Consider the following 26,388-nt stretch of genomic DNA (forward strand, 5'->3'; position numbering starts at 1 on the left):
GGGCTAAAATTTGCATAGGAGTCCTCTGTTATGAGACATAACATCTTCACTTCCTTAAATTTAGCTACATCACTATCAGATAGACATATAGAGTAAGAATCTTTGCCTAATGGCGTGTAGTCCAGTAATAGGAGTTCAAAAGTTATTAAATAATGGTCCGATAATGAAGGATTCTGTGGAAAGACTATTAAATGTTCAATTTCAATGCAATATACCAGAACAAGGTCGTGGGTGTGGTTAAAACAGTGAGTGGGTTCATGTACACTCTGACAAAAGCCAATCAAATCTAATAATGAGATAAACGCAGTACTAAGGCTATCATTTTCAACATCCATATGAATATTGAAATCACCTACAATAATTACTTTATCTGTTTTAAGAACTAAACTTGATAAAAACTCTAAGAATTCAGATAAAATATTTCTTCTTCTTTTCGTTTCGGCTGTTTCCTTTCAGGGGTCGCCACAGCGAATCATGTGCCTCCATCTAACCCTGTCCTCTGCGTCCTCTTCACTCACACCAGTTAACTTCATGTCCTCTCTCACTACATCCATAAACCTCCTCTCTGGTCTTCCTCTAGACCTCCTGCCTGGCAGCTCCAACCTCAGCATCCTTCTACCAATATATCCACAGTCTCTCCTCTGAACACGTCCAAACCACCTCGATCTGGCCTCTCTGACTTTATCTCCGAAACATCTAACATGAGCTGTCCCTCTGATGTCCTCGTTCATCTAACATGAGCTGTCCCTCTGATGTCCTCGTTCCTGATCCTGTCCGTCCTCGTCTCTCCCAAAGAGAACCTCAGCATCTTAAGCTCTGCTGCCTCCAGCTCTGCCTCTTGTCTTTTCTTCAGCGCCGCTGTCTCTAAGCTGTCCAACATCGCTGGTCTCACCGCCGTCTCCAACACCTGTCCTTTCATTCTTGCTGATACTCTTTTATCACACACCACACCTGACACTTTTCTCCACCCGTTCCAACCTGCTCGCACTCGCCTCTTCACCTCTTTTCCACAGTCTCCATTGCTCTGAAAGATAAAATATTTATATTATATATTTCCACTCTGATATTTCACATGTAGAGAGTCACAAGTGATGATGACGGCTGGATGTCGTTTTATTTTTCTAAACTTGTGTTGATTCAATACCTGAGTTTCTGATTGCAAAACAATACTTATAATAATACTAATCAATACCTACTTGAGGAATACAAATGTCTCAAATGTCTCAATCATAGAAAAGTTTTGTGAATAAATAAAATAAATGAAATTATTAAAAATCTGTAAATTACTACGGTACTCCGAAAGTCCCCAAAAATATTTTGATTCCACATTTAAGGTCCATAACGTCTGCCCATACACATACACACACATATATATATAATAATTTGTGCTAAAGATAAAAAATCTCTTCTCCACAGTGATACAATAAAAGATTATGAATGACAAGACTTTTGATTTTCAGATTTTGATACCCTGTGGTGATAAAATGGTTCGAAACTGCAGCCTAATGATGACGTCAAACTACAAATATGAAATTTAGTCACTAAATGTAAATCATATAATATTTAAGCCTCCTGATGCAGGATCTTTTATTTTCCACAATACAAAATAACGGATCAGTAAAAATTCCAACGTCATGGTTGAAAAGTGTTTTTACATGAGAAGAAGAAGAGTCTATAGAAACAGAACACAGAAGAAGAAAGAAGAGAAAAGTTTGATAAATACATTAAAACATCATCAGATTTATTTTCTTTCTCCGTCACTTCAGATTCATACTGACGTTACAGATCGGAGGAATATTTAAGAAAAATGTGACTTTTTAGCTGAAAGGGAGCTGAGATGATAATTATTCATAATGATAGTGTCAGAGCGGATGATCGTCAGGATGGAGGCTCAGTAATGAGGTGGAGGAATATTCATGGCACACCGGCTCTCCGTCCTCAGTGTAATAATGACATATGGCAGGCCAAGATGTCGGCCATCACACCATATTAACCGTTCAGGGGCCGAGTCCTCCAAGGTGACGGATCTGTCCTGATCCTGACCTTATTAACTAAAAACCCCTCAGAGACATGACAAGTTCAACCCAACAAAATGGATCATTTACTTGAGGTCGGAGGGTTAAAAGGAAACAAATATATTCATAAATGTTTCCTAAACAAATATGAGTGATTACAATCAGCCTGGTACGCGTCTACAAGTCGGAAACTTCCTTCAAAAGGTAACTTAAAGCCCCATCTCCACATTATTTATGATTAACAACTATATTGAACACTTTAAATACCCCCCAAAAACACAATTCAGTCACAGTGGAGACAGACTCAGGATTTCTATTTAAGAAGTGTTTAATATAAGAACTCAGTTTGAAAGACATTTTCAGGGAAAGTTTACACAAGATTTTCACGACAATGAAATTAAATCAGACTGTTATCAGAAACTTCTGGTCAACAGTAATAATCATGATTATGAAAATAATTAAAATAATAATTACAATATTTTAAAACCACCTGAACTTACAGTAGAAATACACAGAAACCAGATTAACCTGTTTCTGCAAAATCTCAAGTCATCAATAAACAGAAATCAAAAATCTGAATTGAGACTGAAGCAGCGAATCACACGTCTTTACTCTGATGGAAACAAAGTGATGTGTTTAAATTATTAGTTAAAGGACCAATTATGTATGTCAATGATTTTATTGTTTACAAGCTGCGACAAAAATATGTTTTTCTCAAATAAAAAACCCGATGAACCTAAATAACCGTCTTCTTCAAACTTTATTTCGCAAACTGCATATAAAGTAGTTAAAGTAGCTAAACCTCGCACAGCTACAACAGTAACATGCTGCTTAATTAATAATGTCATTTATTACATCATAGTGATGTTACGTTGGCAAACAATCCCATTCTTTTCAACGGCTCATTGGTACGAACAAAGGAAACTGAGTCGCACTTGGTGAGAGCGGTTCTTTTTATCGTTGAGCCCAGATTTCACTGCCTGCCCTAAATCCCCCCCCTTTTCATGTGAACAGTGTCCCAGTAACGTTTTCACTCGGTCACAAAGTGTCTGCAACTCACAGCGCGATAGTGGGTCCACTTGATTACTATCCCGGCGTACGCTGGTGTCACATCAGCTGGGCGGAGTTAAAAGGTATTCTAGTGTTGCATGAATTGCATTCAAGGCAAGGCAACTTTATTTACATAACACATTTCATACAGAGGGTGAATTCAAAGCAGTAAATTCACTGACAAAGCAGAGGCGTCACCTTGTGCAATGTTTACAGTGCAGATCATTGACATCTGGCAATACGAGTAATTTAGTGCTGCTAAACTAGTCCACACAGGCGAAATTAAATTATATTGGTGGGATGTCTAAGTTTGAATCCGATCCAAATCTTACCCTATCATTATCCTAGTGATTATTTCACAGACAAACCGAGTAACCCCGCCCCCTGAAACAGGAAAGGAACGGAGCCATAACACCGTACTATAATATCAGCCAGTCAGTACTTTTACTTGTAATACTTAAAGTACATTTAGCTGATAATACTTATGTGCTTTTACCACAGTAGGATTTTAAATGCAGGACTGACTGCCTGTAGGAGAGCCGCAGTTGTGTGATGGTGTTCATGAGTGTCATCAGAACATTTGCACTTTGTGTTTTGGGATCCAGAGAAACGTCCGTGCAGCTCTGCAGAGTCGCAGCTCGTCTGGCGAGCTGACAACAACCTTTTGGATGCAATTATGTGCTGAGAGGCCCCGCGAGGGCCCCCATCCACCTCACAACGCTCCGTCAAGAGCCCGCTGACAGCTTGGAGGGCCGCCCTGCGCCGCACTCCTTCCATCCTGTTCCAGGACTCGATCCACAGCGGCCCAGAAACCCCCTCCAACCCCCCCTCCGGTCTGCAATCTGTCCCCCAGCCAAGCCTCAGCTCACATCCAGCTCCAGCTTCTAATGCCACACCTTCCTGCTGAGGCCTTCTCAAGGAAGGGAGGGATCTCACCCACATTGTTCTAAACGGAGATAAATACAGGGTTGAGTTCCACCTTCAGAACCAACACCTCACCACAGTCCTCCAGGACTCCGCTCTGGATTCTGGTCTCTGCTGCCAGATTCTCGCTGGTTTCTGTTCCCTGCCAAACTCTGTGTCAAACCTCGACCCGCAGCACTTATAGAAGTCCGCTCTGCGAATGCTGCTGGATCAAAATACCTAAAGCTGGATTCACTAAATAACACAGCAGCTCTGCCAGAGCATGAAACATGATCTGATTCTGTAGAGAAGCAGTTTAAAGGGAACGACTACTGAAGATTAACTGACCTGCAGTCAACTCACATCATGTCAATAATAATCTGGTATTTTCTAGACTAAATGTATTAAAATGTGATTGTTTGACACAAGAAAATAAAATATATAATAATAAATAATAAAACATTATTTATAGAGCACTTATCAGAGCAAAGTACAAAGTGCTTCACAAAGAGAGAAATAAAATACCACAGTGAATGCTAAAATATAAAGAATTAAAATATATAAAATACACAAAAACAATAAAATAAACAGCCAGGCATCTGCTTTCCGATAAAAATGTGTTTTGAGAAGAGACTTAAACGAAGATACTGACTCAGACAACCTAATTTCTTCGGGCAAGTTGGTCCAGAGCCTCGGGGCCCTGATGGCAAAAGCTCTGTCCCCCTTAGTTTCCATCCTGGACTCAGGAACAGACAGGAGACCCCTGCCCGAAGATCTCAAACTACGTGAAGGTTCATAAGGGATTACAAGGTCTAAAATATAGTCTGGGACCATGAAGAGCCTTAACAGTAATCAACAAGATCTTAAAATCAATCCTGAAACCAACAGGAAGCCGATGTAAAGAGGCTGAAACAGGTGTGATGTGGTCGCACCTGGTCCTGGTTTACAGCCGAGCAGCTGAGTTCTGTACAGTCTGCAGTCTGTCAGAGTTTTTAGATTAAGACGAGTGAACAGGCTGTTACAGTAATCGAGGCGTGAGGAGATAAAAGCATGTACAACAGTTTCTGCATCACTAAGATTTAAAATAGATCGGATTTTTGCAATGTTTCTGAGGTGATAGAAACATGATTGGACAAGCTTAGTGATATGTTGCTTAAAACATAAACTGCCATCAAACAGGACACCAAGATTTCTTGCAACAGGCTTGATATGTTGTGACAGGTTACCAGTAGATGGCAGTATTTGTTTAGTGATGTGTTGGGGCCCAATAACAAGGATTTCAGTTTTATTTGAGTTGAGCTGAAGAAAATGTATCGACATCCAGTGTTTTATGTCAGACAGGCAGTCCTGCAGAGAACTCAGCGTACTGAGGTCAGTGGGCTCGACAGGGAGGTACAACTGTGTGTCATCCGCATAACAATGAAAAGAAATACCATGTCTGCGGATTACATCACCCAAAGGAAGCATGTATAAGGAGAACAGTATTGGTCCCAGAAATGAACCTTGAGGCACACCATACTTGATATGGGAAAAGGATGACATGAAGTTATTAATGCTGACACAGAATTTCCTATTGGACAGATAAGATGAGAACCAGTCTAGACCAGTGCCAGATACACCCACCCAGTGCCTCAGTCTATCAAAAAGAATGCCATGATCAACTGTGTCAAAGGCAGCACTTAAGTCCAGCAGCACAAGAATTGAACACATGCCTGCGTCTGCATTCATTAAAAGGTCATTAGTGACTTTGAGAAGGGCTGTCTCAGTGCTATGGTGTTGACGAAAGCCAGATTGGAACTTTTCAAAGGTATTATTGTTTTCCACAAGGCGATAAAATAAATAAAAGGCAATTTGGAGATTGGACGATAGTTATCCAGGAGGGTGGGATCAAGCCCAGGTTTTTTTTAGGACTGGCTGGACGCAAGCTGTTTTAAAGTAATCAGGGACGCAGCCAGTAGACAGCGAGCTGTTCAGAATAATTAGCAAAAGGGGTGCAATACAATCCATAACTTCCAATAAAAACCTAGTTGGGATTTTGTCCAGAGGGCCGGAGGATACTCTCATAAGAGACATGATGTCTGTTAGTTCAGCCAGAGTAACAGCAGAAAAATTGCTCAAAGAATCCCTGAGCGGGTGATCCACATCTAAAAAGGCAGGATTCCGGGTGATATCAGATCTTATTAACTCCACCTTTCCAGCAAAGTGCAAAAGAAACTTTTCACAATCAGCATCACACTCAGCAGGGGCACAAGGAGAGGCTGGGTTAATTAACTGATCCACAGTCTTAAATAGGAATCTGGGGTTGTGCTGATGGGCAGAAATAAGTGCAGAGAAATGGCATGTTCTTGCATCCTTCACCATCCTATTATAAAGGCGTAATAACTCTTTCATGGCCACAAAGTGGACCTGGAGACCTGATTTCTTCCGTCTGCGTTCTGCTCTTCTGCATTTCCTTTTACAGCTTCAAATACTGACATTTAGCCATGGCTGTTTTCTAGTCTTTGGGTTTGGTCTACTTTTCAGAGGAGCTATGAGATCTAAGGTTGAAGAACACAGATAGTTAAAATAATCAACCAAATTGTTGGTGTTGGAGGAATCGGGAAACACATTCCCAGGAGAATTGAACAGTGTACAGAATTTTGAGGCACTATGCTCATTAAGGACGCATGTGTACTTAGAGCGGGATAAGACAGTACTAACAGCCTCTAATTCACAGTTAAAAACAATGCATAGGTGATCAGATACAAACATGTCCCTGATTTCCACAGATGGGGTTTTCAGGCCCAGACTAAAGACTAGGTCTAAGGTGTGGCCACGGGAATGAGTTTGGCCAGACACATGTTGTTGAAAGTTAAAAGAGTTAAAAAATCATCAGCAAGGGCATTAGAGGAGTCATCAACATGAATATTAAAATCACCACAAAGAACAATTCTATCATAATTTAACACAAGACTGGATAAAAACTCAGGGAGTTCCAACAAGAAGGAGCCAGCTGGTTTAGGGGGGCGATATATAATAGCAAATATGACCGGGAGGGGGCCACCAAGTTTAAACATGAGCACTTCAAAGGACGAAAAATCATTGCAAGCTATGAGGTCACACTTAAAATGCTTCCTATAGACAGTAATGAGGCCCCCACCTCGACCACAGACCCGAGGGCAACTAAAGCAGTCAAAATCAGGAGGGCACAATTCAGCCAGCAGACTGTGATCACCAGGACGTAACCAGGATTCAGTTAAAAACATAAAATCTAAATCAGTAGAAGAGATAAAATCATTTCAAATAAACGTTTTGTTAGAGAGGGATCTTACATTGAGAAGAGCCATCTTAAAAAGTCTGTGCTGCTTCAGATTTGAGGTTGAGACTGGAGGTCGGGTTCTGGCCCGGATCTTTATTAAGTTATTATTATTGCTGTGTCGGCTGTGTCTGTTTCGCATTAAGGACCTATCCGAAATGACCACAGGAATGTTAAAAGTGGCACTAGAGAGATCCGGGCTCCAGATAGCAGCACTATGATCAGTCCACAAGGGGGAGGTAGTGACAGCAGAGGGTGCGTGGCAGTTTATGGTGGGCAGAGAAGAGAAAGAAGAAGAGCAAGGGGAAACAGGTGATGTAAATAGTCAACTACATGAGGGGGACAGCACAGCGTGCTGCAGGTTAGCCGCCAGCATGCGACTACCTGACTTGTTTGGGTGAAGACCATCTCGTGCAAACAAGGAAGAACGATCCCAGAATAAGTTAAAGTTGTGAATAAAACAAACGTCATGGGTGGTGCAGACAGACCGGAGCCAGGTGTGAAGGCTGAGGATCCTGCGGCCAGTTGCCCAACCCAGTGTAGGAATTGGACCCGAAATGAAAGCATGCTCTCCGGTGCTGTTGAGCAGGTCAAAGAGGCGGATGAAGTGTGTGTCATCGGTGCAGACATGGACTATGATTTTCGTGATAGTCGTCGGGAGTGCAGCCAGAAGTCTGGGGAGCTTTTCGAAGATGTCGGGGGTCGTAACTCCAGGAAAGCAGCCGGTGACCGCTAATATTGTCTTAACTGACAGCTCACGTTGGTAGAAGACAAACGTTTGTCATTTTTCAACAAGCCCACTTCCTGTTGGTTATGTAGCATTTTTTTTAGACATTTTTCCCTTTACAAGGTTCATTTGAGTCACAGTTTACAGTCATGGAGGACGGCAGAGCTACGCACGAGTCGCAGAGTTACATTGTGATTCACAGAGTTATGGAGTACAGAGTTGTGTATGGACTCAAAGTGACATACAGGCAACAGTGAATAATGTACGGACTCGCAGAGTATACAGATAGGACATACTGAGTTACAGAGTAATAGAGTGTATGGACAGCTAAAATCACAAATGTGACTAACAACAGCTAACAACATCTGCCCTTTCAGCTGATTAACTGCCTGTGCGGCCATTGGTATTATAGTGATATCACCATCAGTATTATGAAAATTAAAGTTGGGACATCGTGAGTCACTACAGAAAATTTAAAACAAACAACCAATCAGAGCAACGACACGTGTGACGTCACGTAGCACTGCGCGACGGGGCGGTGCTTGGTCCGTTTTCAAGCAGGAAAAAATGGTGGCCTGGTCACAAACTTTCTCAAATTACAGCTAAACAAGGACACGAAAATGTGTTTCTGAAAACATTTGAGGCGGGAAATAAGTAACGCAGTAACAGGATCTGGATTCATATCTGATCAGAGCTGATCCTAGTTTGACAGTTTGATCGGAGTTTCGTGAGCCTGGTGGACGGACCTGCAGACTGGACGCAGGCCAGACCTACAACCAGTCAGAGCAGCAAAACGTGTGACATGTGACTTTTCAAATAGGAGCGGGGGTTAGGGGCGGTTGGTTGATTACGAAAGCTGCCACCATATACGTCACCTGCCTCCACATCAGCCAATAGCAAAATTCAATTGCAATAGCCGGGTTTCAACCTGTAGAGGGCGGTCGCTGCACATTTATAACACAATACGTAGAATTCAAACACTTTGCACTAAAATGTCAAGATTTGGACCTGAATCCATCAACAACACCACTAAATACATCGGTTTTCTGCTGAGAAAAGTGGTTTGGGGGTTTAGTTACTCTTAAATGATAACATTAGCATGCTAACACCTTTTTTACATCATTTTAGGAGCCGCTGTCATCAAAGTGAGCAAATCAACTAAAGCTCTATATTGTCAAAAAAGTAAATGAACAGACTATTTTCCAACTGCGTTTTTTATGTGTTTGTTGAGGAGTTTACGAGGTGAGGTGATCACATCACACTGCCTTTCCTTTTCAGCTTGTTGGTTATTCAAATAATATCATTATTTATTCAAATAATAATAAATTAAGATGACCGTCTACAGAGCGCAGAGAATCAGAATAAATGTGCAGTTAGGAAAAGATAAAGCTCTGCTCAGTACTCCTCCCCTGGTGACGACACTGTGTTCAAGTACTACAGTACATGCACTCGCTGTACTGTCACCCTGTCTGAGCGTCTTACAGCTGAGACTTCACACATTTTACATTTGACTTCATGTCAAAAATCTGACATATGGCCACATTACATACAGTTGTACGTCACTATCCACAACATATGTACACTTATTTTCTACTATGTGCATGTGTTTAAAACTGCACTGTAACGTCTAAATAAAGAAGCTGATGTATTTAAACTTTACCTCTGTATAACTTATCATATCTTAGATAATAAGAACATTTTATTTTCAAATATTTTGCAAAACACAAATATATATATATATATATATATATATATATATATATATATATATATACACACACACACACACACACACACACATACATCTAGTACAGTATATTAAATTATGTATTAGTAAAAGTACATGTGTTCCTTATATGTGAAAAACAGACATGTGATCAAAATGTTTGTATTAAGACTGAAACACAAAGAAACAGAAACTGTTACAACTGAGAAATAAAACTTGGTGCTGAAAGCTTTGGTGGCCTCGTCGGCCCAAAGTGTCTGTCAAAGTGTTTGCCGGGGGGGGGTCACAAAGCCGACCCCCCCCCCTTGTTCTTCTTCTCCTCTGGTGAGATTTAGTGAAACACTCGACCACAAAAGCCTGTTTAAGTCTGTCACTTTCCCATCGTTCCCAGTCCGGCTGCCAAGCCAGAGACATCTGATTTAGGGAATAATAAAATACAGAAAAATGGTTTTCCCATAATTACAGACTCTGTTATCTCGGCACGAGAGACGCAGAGAAGAAAGGAACAGATTCCACAGCGAGACTCTGCATCAGCCTTTAAAAGGATATAAAAAGAATATGAAAGTGTTTCTGGCTGATTTGAACCTGATGTGTTGAATTGAACCACAGTTTGTTTCACTGCGACTGAAAGCTGACTGAGCAGCTTTCTGATAGACTTCAACATCACTGTTCAAACACTTTATGTTCCTCACAATAACCAGATTGTTAAAGCATTATAAAACTGCTGTAGAATTAAATGTGAAGTGAAGAAATCAGTATTAGAGAGTAACTAAACCCCCAAACCCCATGTATATGGGTATTTAGTGGTGGTGTTGATGGACTCAGGTCCAAATCTTGACATTTTAGTGCAAAGTGTTATAAATATGCACAGCATGTTTAAAACGACATACCAGCATGTTACTATACGAACACGGTGACTGTCAGCATGTTAACATGCTTCTTTCATGTTTAACATGTTACATACTGAACTTCTGAATGAAGGATTTTGAAGTATTTCTCCACAGTGATCTTCCCTGCAGTAAAGCCTCTGAGTGTTTCCTCCCGCGATGCAGAACTCAGTGTTTCTGGACTGTTTTGTGTCATGAAGCCAAACCTCTCAGAGCAGCTATTTCATATAATAACTGTGGACCGCTGAGTTTCTGGAGAGCGCTGGCTGTGTTGGAGCGTGGAGGAGAGTCATGGTGATGGACGGCTGCCTGCTGCCTCACTTAGAGAAGAAAATCAAATGAAAACGACGAGCCGAGGCGTGCCACGTTCTAACCAGAGGGCCCATTAAAAACATGGCAGCATATTGATAGCATATGACTGTGTCACATGAGGACAGCCCCGTCTTTTTCCTCTTTCTGTCTTTCTGCTTTTGTCCCTCCATGAACACACCGGCAGCAGCTAACATATGGCAGCGGTAAAAAGCTAATGTGGAGCTGGCAGCTCGCTCAGCTAATTACGGCACCTTTAATGCTCTAATGTCTCCGGGGAGGGGCGTCTTCTTCTGAAGCTGCATGGAAAACTGAGGCTGGCCTTCATTTAAAAATGGATCTTTCAAGTGCTGAATTTTTAAATAAATCCCGAGATAGCAGCTGACAGTCAAGGCTGCTTTGATGCTGATGGTTAAGGTTTCCTTTTATTTCTGCTGCTCACAGTTGTACAAAACTGGCTAAATTAAATTTCCACATCAAACACAGACATTTATTAAAACATGTTTAAACACGGCTATGTTTCCTTATCCAGGGGAGTGTACAGAGTAATTTATCAAAGGCGGGGGGCAGGTGTGACAAAGCAGCACACTGTGGGGCTGGTGTCGGGGATTACTTCATGGTTTTATTCCCTGTCTTAGTTTGCAAATGTCATTCGACAGTCCAAGACCAAGAAAAACAGAAACAAAGTTAATGTAATATTAGCTAACAAAGCTAACATTAGACTAGCAGGGCTAAGCTACCAGCATTCAAACATTACGACAACAGGTCAAAAAGTTAAGACAAAAACAGTAAAAGTATCTAATACTTTAATATATTTTCTTATTTGGGGTGTGTCTAGAATAATTTATCAAAGGGTGGAAGAAACCTAACAATTCTGGATAAATGAAATACAACTTCCAGCTACTGACCATCAGCTATCAGGGCACGAAGCTAATATAACAAGGCTAAAGTAGCATATATGGTAAATGGACTGTACTTGTATAGTGTCTTTCTAGTCTTCAGACCACTCAAAGTGCTTCATGCTACATGTCACATTCACACACTGGTGGCACAACCCTCGGGAGCAATTTGGGGTTCAGTGTCTTGCCCAAGGACACTTCGACATGCGGGCCGGGGGAAGCCGGGATCGAACCACGACCTTCTGATTGGTGTCGACTACTCTACTCATCTCCTGACATTGTGAAAGGAGTCAATCGCCTGTTTTTAGCAGGTTTACCCTCTAATTTTGGTGTAAAAAGGGTATAACATTAGCAGGGCTAAGCTACCAGCCTTCCAACATTACAACTTGTTAGATTCTTGTGTTGTCGTTAAAAAACGAGACTCCACTTTATGTTCTGAAGTTAAGACTGAAGACGTCAATGAGCTGCTGTAGTTTAATGAGGCGATCTGATTGGCCCTGGTCAGAGCAGAACAACAGCTCCATCAGGGAACATTCATTCTTATTAGCACAAACACATTTCCTCATCTCTGTGTTTGTGTGGTTCAGTTTCAGAGTTTGATGCTGGAGGTGTTTGAGCTCCAATCAGAGCTCTGCAGAGCCGACAGGATGAAACCAGCTTCGCTCCTCAAGCGTGAAATTAATGTCGCTGTTCTTTGTTGATAATCCAACGGTTTTCAGAAAAGCCTCAAACCAAACTGCTTTTCTACATTTCTCTTTTCTGATTCTGCTGTCAGCTGAAATATAACTTTGATTTGTTTAGAAACATCTTAAAGCGACATTTTACCCCTAAATTGAACCTTATTAGTGCTTTTTATTGAAGCTATACGATATTTACACTGAAGGAAATATTCAAACCCAGAAATCATCTTTTTTATGGCTACAAATATTCTTGTTCATTATTTTACACACATTTCTCCAAAATGAGTTTATTTAATTTTTTTCTTTATTCTTTTCCTCTTTCTTCAAAATAAAATTATTTTGTTTGACTTTGACTCTAATTTTGTCAGGCACCTAAAAATGATTAAAATGAAAATTTAAACAATAAACTAGTAAAACGATTAAACAATTATCAAAATAGTTACTGATTAATTTTCTGTGGGTTGACTAATCGATGAATCAGTTTGTTTAAAAGAACATTTAGAGTCAGAACAGGATCAATAATATAAATTTTCATTTTTTGATTTACAGTTTGTGTGTAACATCAGCAGTAGCTCCGACCTGACAGTCACATGACCAGGTGAGGGAAATGATGTCGCCTCCAGGTGAAATGTTTTACCTGCAGAAGACTGTCGACGGACAGTGTGGCGCGTTTGAAAATAAAGACGTGATGAAGCAGGAAGCTGTAATACAATGTGGCCACTACGCAGCCCAGCTCTGCCCACGGGGGGTCGGTGTGACATCAGCCTGGAGCTCGGGTCACGACCCGATGACATCATAAACCTCCAGAACAACACGACACCAATAAAGTTTTTACTGTAGAGTCCATAAAACACAGAGGCATTAAAGCTTTTCATTGGCCTGTTAATACATGTTTACTGTGTCTTTACTGTGTGTGTGTGTGTCTTTACTGTGTGTGTGTGTGTTTGCTGTGTGTGTTAATGTGAGATACCTTCAGGCTGTTGACTCTAAACATCTCACGCTGCTAGTCACTGTGTTGTTTCCGTCGGAGGTGTCGTGAGGACATTAGGTGTTGTGAGAACGGTCGGAGGTGTCGTGAGAACAGTAGGAGGTGTCTTAAGGACGGTAGGTGGTGTCGTGAGACGGTCTGAGGGTGTTGTGAGGACGGTAGGAGGTGTCGTGAGGACGGTCTGAGGGTGTTGTGAGGACGGTAGGAGGTGTCTTAAGGACGGTAGGAGGTGTCGTGAGGACATTAGGTGTCGTGAGAACGGTCGGAGGTGTCGTGAGAACAGTAGGAGGTGTCTTAAGGACGGTAGGTGGTGTCGTGAGAACGGTCTGAGGGTGTCGTGAGGATGGTAGGAGGTGTCTTAAGGACAGTAGGAGGTGTCGTGAGGACGGTAGGAGGTGTCTTAAGGACAGTAGGAGGTGTCGTGAGAACGGTCGGAGGTGTCGTGAGAACAGTAGGAGGTGTCTTAAGGACGGTAGGTGGTGTCGTGAGAACGGTCTGAGGGTGTCGTGAGGATGGTAGGAGGTGTCTTAAGGACAGTAGGAGGTGTCGTGAGGACGGTAGGAGGTCGTGAGGACAGTCAGAGGTGTCGTGAGGACAGTAGGTGGTGTCGTGAGGACGGTAGGTGGTGTCATGAGGACGGTAGGAGGTCGTGAGACAGTCAGAGGTGTCGTGAGGACGGAAGGAGGTGTCGTGAGGACGGAAGGAGGTGTCGTGAGGACGGTAGGAGGTGTCTTAAGGACGGTAGGTGGTGTCGTGAGGACGGTAGGTGGTGTCGTGAGACAGTCAGACGTGTCGTGAGGACGGTAGGAGGTCGTGAGACAGTGAGACGTGTTGTGAGGACGGTAGGAGGTCGTGAGACAGTGAGACGTGTCGTGAGGACAGTCAGAGGTGTCGTGAGACAGTAAGAGGTGTTGTGAGGACAGTAGGAGGTGTTGAGAGACAGTCAGACGTGTCTTAAGGACAGTAGGAGGTGTCGTGAGGACGGTAGGAGGTCGTGAGGACAGTCAGAGGTGTCGTGAGGACGGTAGGTGGTGTCGTGAGGACGGTAGGTGGTGTCATGAGGACGGTAGGAGGTCGTGAGACAGTCAGAGGTGTCGTGAGGACGGAAGGTGGTGTCGTGAGGACGGTAGGAGGTGTCTTAAGGACGGTAGGTGGTGTCGTGAGGACGGTAGGTGGTGTCGTGAGACAGTCAGACGTGTCGTGAGGACGGTAGGAGGTCGTGAGACAGTGAGACGTGTTGTGAGGACGGTAGGAGGTCGTGAGACAGTGAGACGTGTCGTGAGGACAGTCAGAGGTGTCGTGAGACAGTAAGAGGTGTTGTGAGGACAGTAGGAGGTGTTGAGAGACAGTCAGACGTGTCATGAGGACGGTAGGAGGTGTCTTAAGGACGGTAGGTGGTGTTGTGAGGACGGTAGGAGGTCGTCAGACAGTCAGAGGTGTCGTGAGACAGTGAGACGTGTCGTCAGACAGTCAGAGGTGTCGAGAGACAGTGAGAGGTGTTGTGAGGACAGTAGGAGGTGTCGAGAGACAGTCAGACGTGTCATGAGGACGGTAGGAGGTGTCTTAAGGACGGTAGGTGGTGTCATGAGGACGGTAGGAGGTCGTCAGACAGTCAGAAGTGTCGAGAGACAGTCAGGACGAGGTGTCTTAAGGACGCGGAGGACAGTCATGAGGACGGTAGGAGGTCGTCAGACAGTCAGAGGTGTCGAGAGACAGTCAGACGTGTCGTGAGACAGTCAGAGGTGTCATGAGGACGGTAGGAGGTCGTCAGACAGTCAGAAGTGTCGAGAGACAGTCAGAGGTGTCGTGAGACAGTCAGACGTGTCGTGAGGACGGTAGGAGGTCGTTTTCTTGGGTGAAGCCCTGAGCTGAAGCGTCTGAGCGTGCTCAGTAGCTCAGTGGTGGTGTTGCATTTAAAGCCTGCTGTGTCTCTGGATGTCTCCTCTCATGCAGACGCTGCAGGGAGACTCACTCTGTGCTGTGATTAAAGCGTTTGATTCTCTGGCCGGAGGTCAGATACAAACACAGCAGTTTGTTTCTGCGTGTGAAGGCTGGAGATGTTTCTCTGCAGCTGCAGGAGCTGAATCAGTAAACGGAGGCCTGAAGCTGCTGCCGACTGAGCTTCAAACACACAAAGAAAACAGAAGCAGCTACAGAACAATCAGTTTTCATTGGTAAGAAAAGCTGCTGCAGTTTCTGAGGACGTGAAGTAACAGGAAGTCCAACTTTGACTTACTGTCTGATTATATCACAATATTATCTTTTATTACCTCACAATTTTAAAGTTAGAAGTTTTTGTGTTTTTTGTTTATACTTTTTTGTATTCATCTCATCTTTGACTTATTACATTTTTTTTTAGTTTTAGCTTTCTCAATTATTAATAAATGCTTATATTTTCATATTTGTTGTAATTATCTATTATTTTTTACTTAATACCTCAAATGTTTGGCTTCTCCAATAATATTTTAATTGTTTAATGTTTTTTTTCACTAAGTATCTCAAGAGTCTTTCTATCAGTGTTCAATTACCATTTTATTACCTTATTTTTATTGTGCATCTTTTTTTTCCTTTTCTTGGCAGGAATGTGCTTCCATATGGTCTTATTTGATCTAATCGAAAGACAGTTTATTGATTAACAGACAATCGTTAGTTATCAGATGAAGATTGTAATCAAAATATTTCAAGAAGTCTCATAAAAAACTTGTATTTTTATTAAAAACACGTAGATCCTTTCACTTGTTTGGATAAAATACAACTTCAGGACTTTGTTGTAGATTTCTAACAGTGACATTTTGCCTCAGTGGGTACGAAGTGTCTGGAGATCCACTTTATTCTGGTTTCTTCTAAGTCCTGGACCTGGCAGCTCAGGTGGAGCTGCAGACAGAAACCACAGCCTGGCTGCCGCTCAGTCGCTGTGGTGAACAACAGAAACTCAACAGCACAAAGGATAAAAATGGATCCAGCCGGATATATGAGGTGGCACCGCCTGTGGAAACATGAAAGCTTTTACACGTTAACCCCCCTCCTCCACCCAAACCACACACATAAAAGAAAGTTGTCCTCCAGCCTGAGAGGACGGGGACGTTTACAGGTCCAGACTCTGCGTCTCCAACCCACCAGACTGCCTTTGATTTGAGGCTCAGAGGTGCCTGAGACGGGCTGGAAGTCACCGCCGCTTTCTGCGGGCTGTGGCGTCGAGTCAGGCATGACGACGGGCTGGCAGGCGCTCCGACAACCTCCAAACCAGCCGATGCTAATGGACTGAAGTCAGAGCCACCGTGGTGCGTTCAGGGACGCTGCACTGCCAGCAGAGTCTCAAAGCGCTCCTTCAGAGAGGTCCAGGAGAAGGAGGACGTGTCGACCTGAACAACAGAAGAAGAAGATCACACAACCTTATTCTCCACTTTTATATATTTGTATACATTTAAATATATTTTAAAGAGAGTTAAAGTTAAACATGTTGGGAAATATTAAATAAACAGTATCTGATCTTCAGTTAGCTCAGAGTTAGCTTAAAAGTCCAGATAGCTCAAAGTTAGCTTCTAGGTCCAGGTAGCTTAGTTAGCTTCAAAGTATGTTTTGTTTAGCTTAGCTTCGCACAAATACTGAAAGCAGGGAGAAACTGTTAGCCTAGCTCCATCACAAGATAGAAATCCACCTTCCAACAACTACAAGTCTTTCTGATTCATATGTTGTACCTTGTTAGCTAACAAGCTAGTCACCAATCCATCCTGTAGTCAGCTGGGTTCAGTTGACTGGAGTCAGGGGTCAAGAGCTAGAAGCTAACTCTAAGATAACTGGACCAAACCTTTTACCAAGCAGGGAGGCTCTAATGAAAGACACTATCCCGGTGCATTATGGGAAATGTGGGATCCAGTGTTTTTGGACTAGAAGTGAGGATATAACCACCTCTGCTGCTCAGATTTGGACTGTTCTGGTTTTAATCTAAACTTTCAGTTGGTTACCTTGACGACGTGTCGTCGGGCGACGTCGGGCCTCCTGCAGAGTCCCTGCAGCCGTTTACAGAGCTGCTCAGGTGTGGAGTACAGGTACTCTGCTGCGTTAGAGAGCAGAGAAGAAGAAGCTACAGCTTTACACTGATAGAAGCTACAATATTCAACCAGGATTCCCTTTAAATCACATGTTTTTATTACCTGGGAATATTTCAGGATACACTAAAGCCTTCGGACACAGAGGATAACAGCCACAGTGAACAGCTTCTAACCTGTGAAACATTAAAAAATTAAACTATTAATACACAGCATGAATCACTGAGATCAAACTGAAGCTTCTCCCACCTCCTTTAAAAAAAACATTAATTCAGTGTCTGAGGAGGTGCTAAAGATGAACCATCACTCTCTACAGCATTAACGCGACAGTTCAACATTTAGTGAAATCTTCTTCTCTTCCTCTCTGAGAGTCAGATGATCAGATTGATACAACTATAACCAGCTGGTTAGCTTAGCATAAAGACTGGAAACAGGGGGAAACAGCTAGCCTGGCTCTGTCTAAAGCTAACAAAACAAAATCCACCTCCCAGCAGCTCTAAAGATCCCTGATGAACACGTTATATCTGGTTTGTTTAATGCATACAACCCACAATTCACAGGGTTTTTTTGGGGGGGGGATAGTGAGTTCCTGTAGTTTCACACATTTCATCACAATCCATCCAATAGTTGTTGAGATGTTTCAGTCTTGGACAGACAGACATTAACATCCGTAGAGTCACGCAGCTAAAAATTCACTAAACTGGTCACAAAAATGTCCAAATCTCGTGAAAAAAGTTGGTAACACTGAACTGATGTGAACCCTGCTGACCAGAGACGCCCTGTATTTAAATATTTTGTAGATCGTTGATGAATAATTGATGACTTTTCAATCTCACTCCTCACCAGCTCTTCAAGCAGGAAACATTCAGCACGGCAGATCTGACTAACTTCACAGCATTTCATCAAAAACATATCTGATTCATAAAAAACAGTTTTGAAAATGATCTGAGTTTTGATCAGTTCTGGTCTGAAGGTCCAGCTCCTGTATGTCCCTGATCTGGGTTATTGAGGTCAGTTCAGTTCAGTTCTCTGATGTGAGTAAATGTTATCAGACGTTTCATCTCAGATATAATTATCTGAACGTTTCACTGGACTGAATGACTTCATCATCACCGCAGGACACGAACAGGCGTCTGCTCACACTGATGATCATAACTAATCAGATTAAACAGAATTCAGTGATAATGAGGATGAAACTCTCAGCTGACACCAACAACACACAGCTGGGGGCGACTCTATTGTTTCTACTCTGACAGACGATTTAATACTGATCTCAGACAGGAGACTTCACATTACTGAAGAGAGAAGTAGCTGTGCTTTTATTTTGTCGACCTGAGCTCCTGCTTTTATTTTGTTGAGCCCTGTCTGAGGTGCCAGAAGAAACTGAAGTCAGATGCTCCTGATCAGACATTTGAGATAAAAATCTTATTTGTATTAAATAGAAAAGAAGAAGAAGAAAGAAGAAATCATTGTTACATCAAAGCTACAAAACTGATTTTAGTTTGACCAGATTTTACAGGAAGACATACAAAACAGACTGTTCAGCAGTAAAACTGCATTCTAAGTGTTAGCATGCTAACATGCTAAATGTACAGATTATACCATACTAACACACTAAATATTACATGTTAAAAATACTATGTTAACTGGCAAAATATTAGCATGTTAAACTAGCATAATAGTTGTCAGAATGTTACCATTCTAACATGTTCTCACGCTAACTAAATGTTAGCATTGAGAACATGCTAAACTTTAGCATTCTTGAATTTGACTCATGGTAAAAATTCAACCTGCTCTTTGTCTCACGTTCTGTTTTTACTAAATGTTTTCGTTAAAAGTAGATTTTTACCTTTCAGGTGTTAATGTTAAAACCAAGTCACGGATAATTTTCTCTTTAATTTCTTATGACGTGAGGATTAGCATGCTAACACTAGTATTGTCCTCACAAGTATTTGGTCAGCTGAACGAAGGTTCACTTGTGCTTTAAGCTTAATGCTGATATTAGCATGCTAAAACGCTAAATTAGTATGTTAATATACTTAAAATTAGCATGTTCACATGGTAACGTTTTAGTGATATATTAGAAAACGCTAGCACTTTGTTAGCATGGTAATGCAGAATGTCAAAGAGAGCTGAAGATGTAACAGATTCCACGTGTGAAAAAGGATTGTTTGTGTTATATTTATACTGTCCACAGTAAATGATAAGTACACATGATGTGTATGAAATGGAGCTTCAATAGGAATTAAAAGAGCAGAATTTATATTGTATTTATATTTAGTTTATTTTTTCACATGATTTTGTCTCAGGATATAGAAGAACAGAAGCCATTTTGTGATGTTCTCACAGAACTCCATGTTAATATTAACCCTTTTAAAGTCCACATTTCTACATGTAAACCTTCAGCAACAGACTGTTTGTATGAACACCACAGAGCTGAGTATCAGCAGAGCGCTGTGGGGGGCCAAGGGTCCCGGTCCCTCCTGGTTTTGGATCAAAGATAAAATACAAACATCCCCTCTCCCTCAGGGACAACACTACTTCTTCTTTCTGCCATAATTAGCTCATGACTTCATTATCACAGAGAGGGAACAGTTTGCTGTCTACTCTCATTAAACAAATAATACTCACACTTTTATTCATTTACATCCATACAGCAGACGTCACTGTCTCAGCTGCCTGCCTGCTGTCAGCTTCACTGTGGATACTAACGCTAAAACTGCTAACTGAAGAAGCAACTAATTAATAAACTAGCATAGCATGCCAACATGTGTATGTTCTATCAATTCTAACATGTTCCTGTGCTAAATGTAAGCATGATATCGTGTTAACCACCATGTATTCTGATCTCAAGATACCATCCTTGTAAATTTAAAAAAATAAAATAAACCGTGGCGTGCTGACATGCTAACATTAGCAGACTAAGTACAACATGCTAGAATTTTGTTACAGATAACATACTCTCACTCTGAATGGAAACACAGAGACCAACTCTAACTCTGTTTGTTTATTTAGGTGTTGTGTGAAGTCCCATTATCGTTCCTTTTACGCACAGATATTTGTGTAGGCTGTGACAAACAGATTTGTGAGTAGTTACGTAGTTTTGTTGTTTTTTACAGAAATTTCTGTTATTTTAAAAAAACAATATAGAAAACTTAGTTTTAGTGCTATCAATGCCACAATTGAAGCAGGTGTCCAGTGTTGAAATTAAACTTCAACTGACATTTCAACTCCTGACACTAAAACCTCACTCAGCGCTTCCATTTTAACTGCCATTTTGATTTCTTTCAGCAATCGTGCTTCAGCTGCCATTTTAACCTCTTTGACTATTTCAACACTTTCATTTAAACATTTAAAATGTTTACTCAGTACTTACACTTGAATTGAAACAAGAAGTTCTTTCTGTTCTTTCATTTTAACTACCACTTGAACTTCTTTCAGTAACTGTGTTTTTCGGCTCCCACTTCAACTTCTTTTAGTATTTCAACTTTTTAAAATCAACAGCAAATTTTCAGCAGCGAGCTCACGCACATTTTCCTCAGAAAACTGAGACCTTTTCTACTTTAATTCCTTAATATTTTATTTCTATTTTATTTTCTAATTTCTTGTTTTTATTAAAAAACCAACAGGACTCTGGTGTGAAACTGAACTGTTGAGCTCAGATACAAATAAAAATCTCAGCGAGCTACAAACAGACTTCCAACATGAATCAGGTGAAGATCAGACGATCAGGACTGCAGGCGGACACTCACAGAGCTGTTTGATTGGTTGTGCTTCAGAGAACGGAGCGTCTGATTGGTGGTTGTTGTTGTTCAGCCTGCAGCTCAGATCCACCTGACTGAAAGTGTGATCAGAGATTCAGCTGCAGAGTTCAGGTGACTGAAGTCTGACTGAAGTCTGATTCACATACAAACAACCTGAGAGGCTGCTGGTCCTCACGGAGAGTCCACACCTGCAGGTTTTCTGTCAGGTCTCTTTTAAAAGACACTTTGATCTGATCAGAGCACCTGATTAAATAAAGTCACTACACACTGAGTCTGAGGCATCACTGGGTTTTATTACTTGTTATTATTTATAGACTAGTACGTCCAGGTTTCTGAAATCTTGTAAATAATCTTTTTGTTGGAACACAATAAATCCACCTTAACACTACTGAACACAGTCTTAGACTCTGGGAACACTCAGAAACACACTGCTGCCGTCTCTCCGGACCAAACTAAGCTAAAGTTGAAGCTCTTTTCACTCATTTTAACGTGACTGTGTCTCAGTTTGCGTCACGAGCAGGTGGAGCGTTAAGATGATGATGAGATGTGTAACAACATGAAATGAATCCAGATGAACTGAACTCACATGGCGACTCCGAAGAATTCGTGTTTGGCGGTGGAGACGACCACGTCAGCCTGACTCAACACTCGTAGGTAATCCTCTTTACTGGACAGGAAACCCCAGTTCAGGATGTGACGGTCCAACTGACGTCTGGCCTCCAAGAAGATCTCTGCAGAATAACAGGAGAAGAAGAAGAAGAGCCGTACAGGTGAGTCTGTGATGGCTGTCATCAGGTAACATGAGCGAAGAGTTCACCGCTGATTTTACCTGATGAAAGAACATTTCTTGTTTGAACTTTTAAAGCTATAACATGTCACGTCATTATTACAAAGCAAATTCTATTTTAGAAACTTTTATATAACTGCAGGAAACAGGAGGAAGCCAGCTCGGTTTGTTGATTATTATTATTATTATTATTATTATTATTATTAGTAGTGTGTGTTTATATTTTATATTATTTCTGTTATTATAAATAAAAGAAAATAGGAGAGGGAGCTGTTTGTCCTGTTATTAATATAATAACGCATGTGATGCTGCGACTGGACTCAGAGCCCTGCAGCCGTCTGAGCGGGAGGAGGAATAAATAAAGAAAATGAGATAAAAACACATTTTTAAAAAAGCCTGACATTTATGAATCTGGACGTTTATGACACGAGCAGAAAGAAAAACAGGTGAGGGGTGAAAATAATCAATACTCTGACCCTATTAACAAAATCAAAGTCGATTAAAATTGTCCTAATGTGATTGCCTTCCCAGCACTCATAATGCTAATCACTGAATATGAAGCTGGATTTACGGTCAGTGTGTTTATGCCGCAGTAAAACTTTACATCTCAATATCTCAGAGTGCGTTCATTACGTTAAAACACACACAGTCATTATAGCATCATCAGCTGATGATACACGGTGTGTTTGATCAATTAAAAACTGTCCTCAGGCCTGAATGCAGCGCTGACCTTTGACCTTCAGATAATCGAACAACGCAGTAGATGATTATTTACCTCCAGACTGCAGGAAAACACAGAAACATGAAGAGTTTCTGAAGGTGAAACAAAAGTCAGACGACTTTAACAAACTACTGTGATGAACTCTCAGGCGGCCATTTTGGTTACTGGGACCACAGTAGTACCCGTACAGTAGTACCCGTACAGTAGTACCCATACTGTACTACCTGTACTGTAGTACCCATACTGTGGTACCCGTAATGTAGTTCCTATACTGTAGTACCCGTCCTGTAGTACCCATACTGTACTACTTGTACTGTAGTACCCGGACTGAACTACCTGTATTGTAATACCCATACTGTAGTACCCGTACTGTAGTACCCATACTGTAGTTCCTATACTGTAGTACCCGTACTGTAAGTGTGTGTATGCGTGTGTGTGTATGCGTGTGTGTGTCCTCAGGCCTGAATGCAGCGCTGACCTTTGACCTTCAGATAATCGAACAACGCAGTAGATGATTATTTACCTCCAGACTGCAGGAAAACACAGAAACATGAAGAGTTTCTGAAGGTGAAACAAAAGTCAGACGACTTTAACAAACTACTGTGATGAAATCTCAGGCGGCCATTTTGGTTACTGGGACCACAGTAGTACCCGTACTGTGGTCCCCATACTGTAGTGCCTGTACTGTACTACCTGTACTGTAGTACACGTACTGTAGTACCCGTACTGTACTACCTGTACTGTAGTACCCATACTGTGGTACCCGTAATGTAGTTCCTATACTGTAGTACCCATACTGTACTACCTGTATTGTAGTACCCATACTGTAGTACCCGTACTGTAGTACCCATACTGTACTACTTGTACTGTACTACCCATACTGTAGTACCCATACTGTAGTTCCTATACTGTAGTACCCATACTGTACTACCTGTATTGTAGTACCCGTACTGTACTACCTGTACTGTAGTACCCATACTGTGGTACCCGTAATGTAGTTCCTATACTGTAGTACCCATACTGTACTACCTGTATTGTAGTACCCATACTGTAGTACCCGTACTGTAGTACCCATACTGTACTACTTGTACTGTACTACCCATACTGTAGTACCCATACTGTACTACCCATACTGTAGTACCCGTGCTGTAGTTCCTATACTGTAGTACCAGTACTGTAAGTGTGTGTATGCGTGTGTGTGTATGCGTGTGTGTGTCCTCAGGCCTGAATGCAGCGCTGACCTTTGACCTTCAGATAATCGAACAACGCAGTAGATGATTATTTACCTCCAGACTGCAGGAAAACACAGAAACATGAAGAGTTTCTGAAGGTGAAACAAAAGTCAGACGACTTTAACAAACTACTGTGATGAAATCTCAGGCGGCCATTTTGGTTACTGGGACCACAGTAGTACCCGTACTGTGGTCCCCATACTGTAGTACCTGTACTGTACTACCTGTACTGTAGTACACGTACTGTAGTACCCGTACTGTAGTACCCGTACTGTACTACCTGTACTGTAGTACCCGTACTGTGGTACCCGTAATGTAGTTCCTATACTGTAGTACCCATACTGTACTACCTGTATTGTAGTACCCATACTGTAGTACCCGTACTGTAGTACCTGTACTGTAGTACCTGTACTGTACTACCTGTACTGTAGTACCTGTACTGTAGTACCCGGACTGTAAGTGTGTGTGTGTGTATGCGTGTGTGTATATGCGTGTGTGTGTGTATGCGTGTGTGTGTGTGTATGTGTGTCTGTGTGTGTGTGTGTGTGTGTGTGTCTGTGTGTGTATGCGTGTGTGTGTGTGTGTGTGTGTGTGTGTGTGTGTGTGTGTGTGTGTGTGTGTGTGTGTGTGTGTGTGTGTGTGTGTGTGTGTATGCGTGTGTGTGTGTATGTGTGTGTGTGTGTCTGTGTGTGTGTGTGTGTGTGTGTGTGTGTGTGTATGCGTGCGTGTGTGTCTGCGTGTGTGTGTCTGTGTGTCTGTGTGTGTGTGTATGCGCGTGTGTGTGTATGTGTGTGTGTGTGTGTATGTGTGTGTGTATGCGTGTGTGTGTGTGTATGCGTGCGTGTGTGTGTGTACGCGTGTGTGTGTGTCTGTGTGTGTGTGTATGCGTGTGTGTGTGTGTGTGTGTGTGTGTGTGTGTGTGTGTGTGTGTGTGTGTGTGTGTGTGTGTGTGTGTGTCTGTGTATGCGTGCGTGCGTGTGTGTGTGTTTACCTGGTGGATCAGTGAAAGTCTCTCCGAGCACCGACAGGTGGAAGTCGACTCGTCGCTCCTTCAGTTTGATCAGAGTGGAGAAGAACAGCTCGGGGTCTTTATCATGCTCCCTTCAAACAAACACAAGCACAGTCTGAGACGCAGAGGAGGAGGAGGAGGAGGAGGAGGAGAGGAGGAGGAGGAGGAGGGAGGGGAGGAGGAGGGAGGAGGGAGGAGGAGGAGGAGGAGGAGGAGGGAGGAGGGTGAGGGGAGGGAGGGAGGAGGAGAAGGGGAGGAGGAGGAGCAGAAGCAGCAGAAGCAGGAGGAGCAGGAGCAGGAGCAGGTGGAGGAGAAGGAGGAGGTGGAGCAGGAGCAGCAGAAGGAGGAGGTGGAGCAGGAGCAGCAGGAGCAGCAGGAGCAGCAGAAGCAGCAGCAGGAGCAGGAGCAGCAGGAGGAGCAGGAGCAGGAGGAGCAGCAGGAGGAGCAGGAGCAGGAGGAGCAGGAGGAGCAGCAGGAGCAGCAGCAGCAGGAGAAGCAGGAGGAGGTGGAGCAGGAGGAGGAGCAGCAGGAGCAGGAGGAGCAGCAGCAGCAGGAGCAGGAGGAGCAGCAGCAGCAGGAGCAGGAGCAGCAGGAGGAGCAGGAGCAGGAGGAGCAGCAGGAGGAGCAGGAGCAGCAGGAGCAGGAGGAGCAGGAGGAGCAGCAGGAGCAGCAGGAGGAGAAGCAGGAGGAGGTGGAGCAGGAGGAGCAGGAGCAGGAGGAGCAGCAGGAGCAGCAGGAGGAGCAGCAGCAGGAGAAGCAGGAGGAGGTGGAGCAGGAGGAGCAGGAGCAGCAGGAGCAGGAGGAGCAGGAGGAGGAGCAGCAGGAGCAGGAGGAGCAGCAGCAGCAGGAGGAGGTGGAGCAGCAGGAGGAGCAGGAGCAGGAGGAGGTGGAGCAGCAGCAGCAGGAGCAGCAGGAGCAGGAGGAGCAGCAGCAGGAGCAGCAAGAGGAGCAGGAGGAGGTGGAGCAGCAGCAGCAGGAGGAGCAGCAGCAGGAGGAGGTGGAGCAGCAGCAGCAGGAGGAGCAGCAGCAGGAGCAGGTGGAGGTCAGGGGGTTTGGGAGGTTCCAGCCAGCTGCTGAACAGATGCAGTGACGCGGCTTCTCACAAAGACAAACTTTATTTAAAACAGGTGAAACATCGTCATCGTCATCGTCATCGTCATGGACGAAGGTGACGAAACTGTGGAAACTACATTTGGAAAAAAAGAATTTTCATGCGAGACGACTTGTGATTGGCTGTTCAGTCACAGGTGAGACGAAGCACTGAGGACTGAGCACTGCTCCTCCTCTTGCTGCTGCTCCTGCTCCCCCTGCTCCTGCTGCTGCTCCTCCTGCTCCTGCTCCTCCTGC

The 26,388-nt window shown here is 42.9% G+C and overlaps 1 protein-coding gene and 1 long non-coding RNA gene across 2 annotated transcripts in view; one reads left to right on the forward strand and one right to left on the reverse strand.

Annotated features, from left to right (window-relative positions):
* The first annotated feature begins 13,285 nt into the window (after window positions 1–13,285).
* Window positions 13,286–16,028, forward strand: LOC122885694. Its single transcript, XR_006380173.1, has 3 exons — window positions 13,286–14,328; window positions 14,450–15,079; window positions 15,164–16,028. It is a non-coding gene; the product is annotated as an uncharacterized LOC122885694 (long non-coding RNA).
* A 139-nt stretch (window positions 16,029–16,167) lies between these two features.
* gtdc1 (glycosyltransferase-like domain containing 1) overlaps window positions 16,168–26,388 on the reverse strand; it is a 49,114-nt gene continuing 38,893 nt past the window's right edge. Inside the window, exons 8-12 of the mRNA XM_044217137.1 lie at window positions 25,024–25,133; window positions 21,879–22,023; window positions 17,634–17,704; window positions 17,445–17,536; window positions 16,168–16,841 (exon numbers count right to left, since the gene is read on the reverse strand). Coding sequence (XP_044073072.1) covers window positions 16,767–16,841; window positions 17,445–17,536; window positions 17,634–17,704; window positions 21,879–22,023; window positions 25,024–25,133 — 493 coding nt within the window. The 3' untranslated portion in view covers window positions 16,168–16,766. The remainder of the gene's footprint in view (window positions 16,842–17,444; window positions 17,537–17,633; window positions 17,705–21,878; window positions 22,024–25,023; window positions 25,134–26,388) is intronic.

Source organism: Siniperca chuatsi, linkage group LG12 (assembly GCF_020085105.1).
Source record: "Siniperca chuatsi isolate FFG_IHB_CAS linkage group LG12, ASM2008510v1, whole genome shotgun sequence".
Lineage (NCBI taxonomy): Eukaryota > Metazoa > Chordata > Actinopteri > Centrarchiformes > Sinipercidae > Siniperca > Siniperca chuatsi.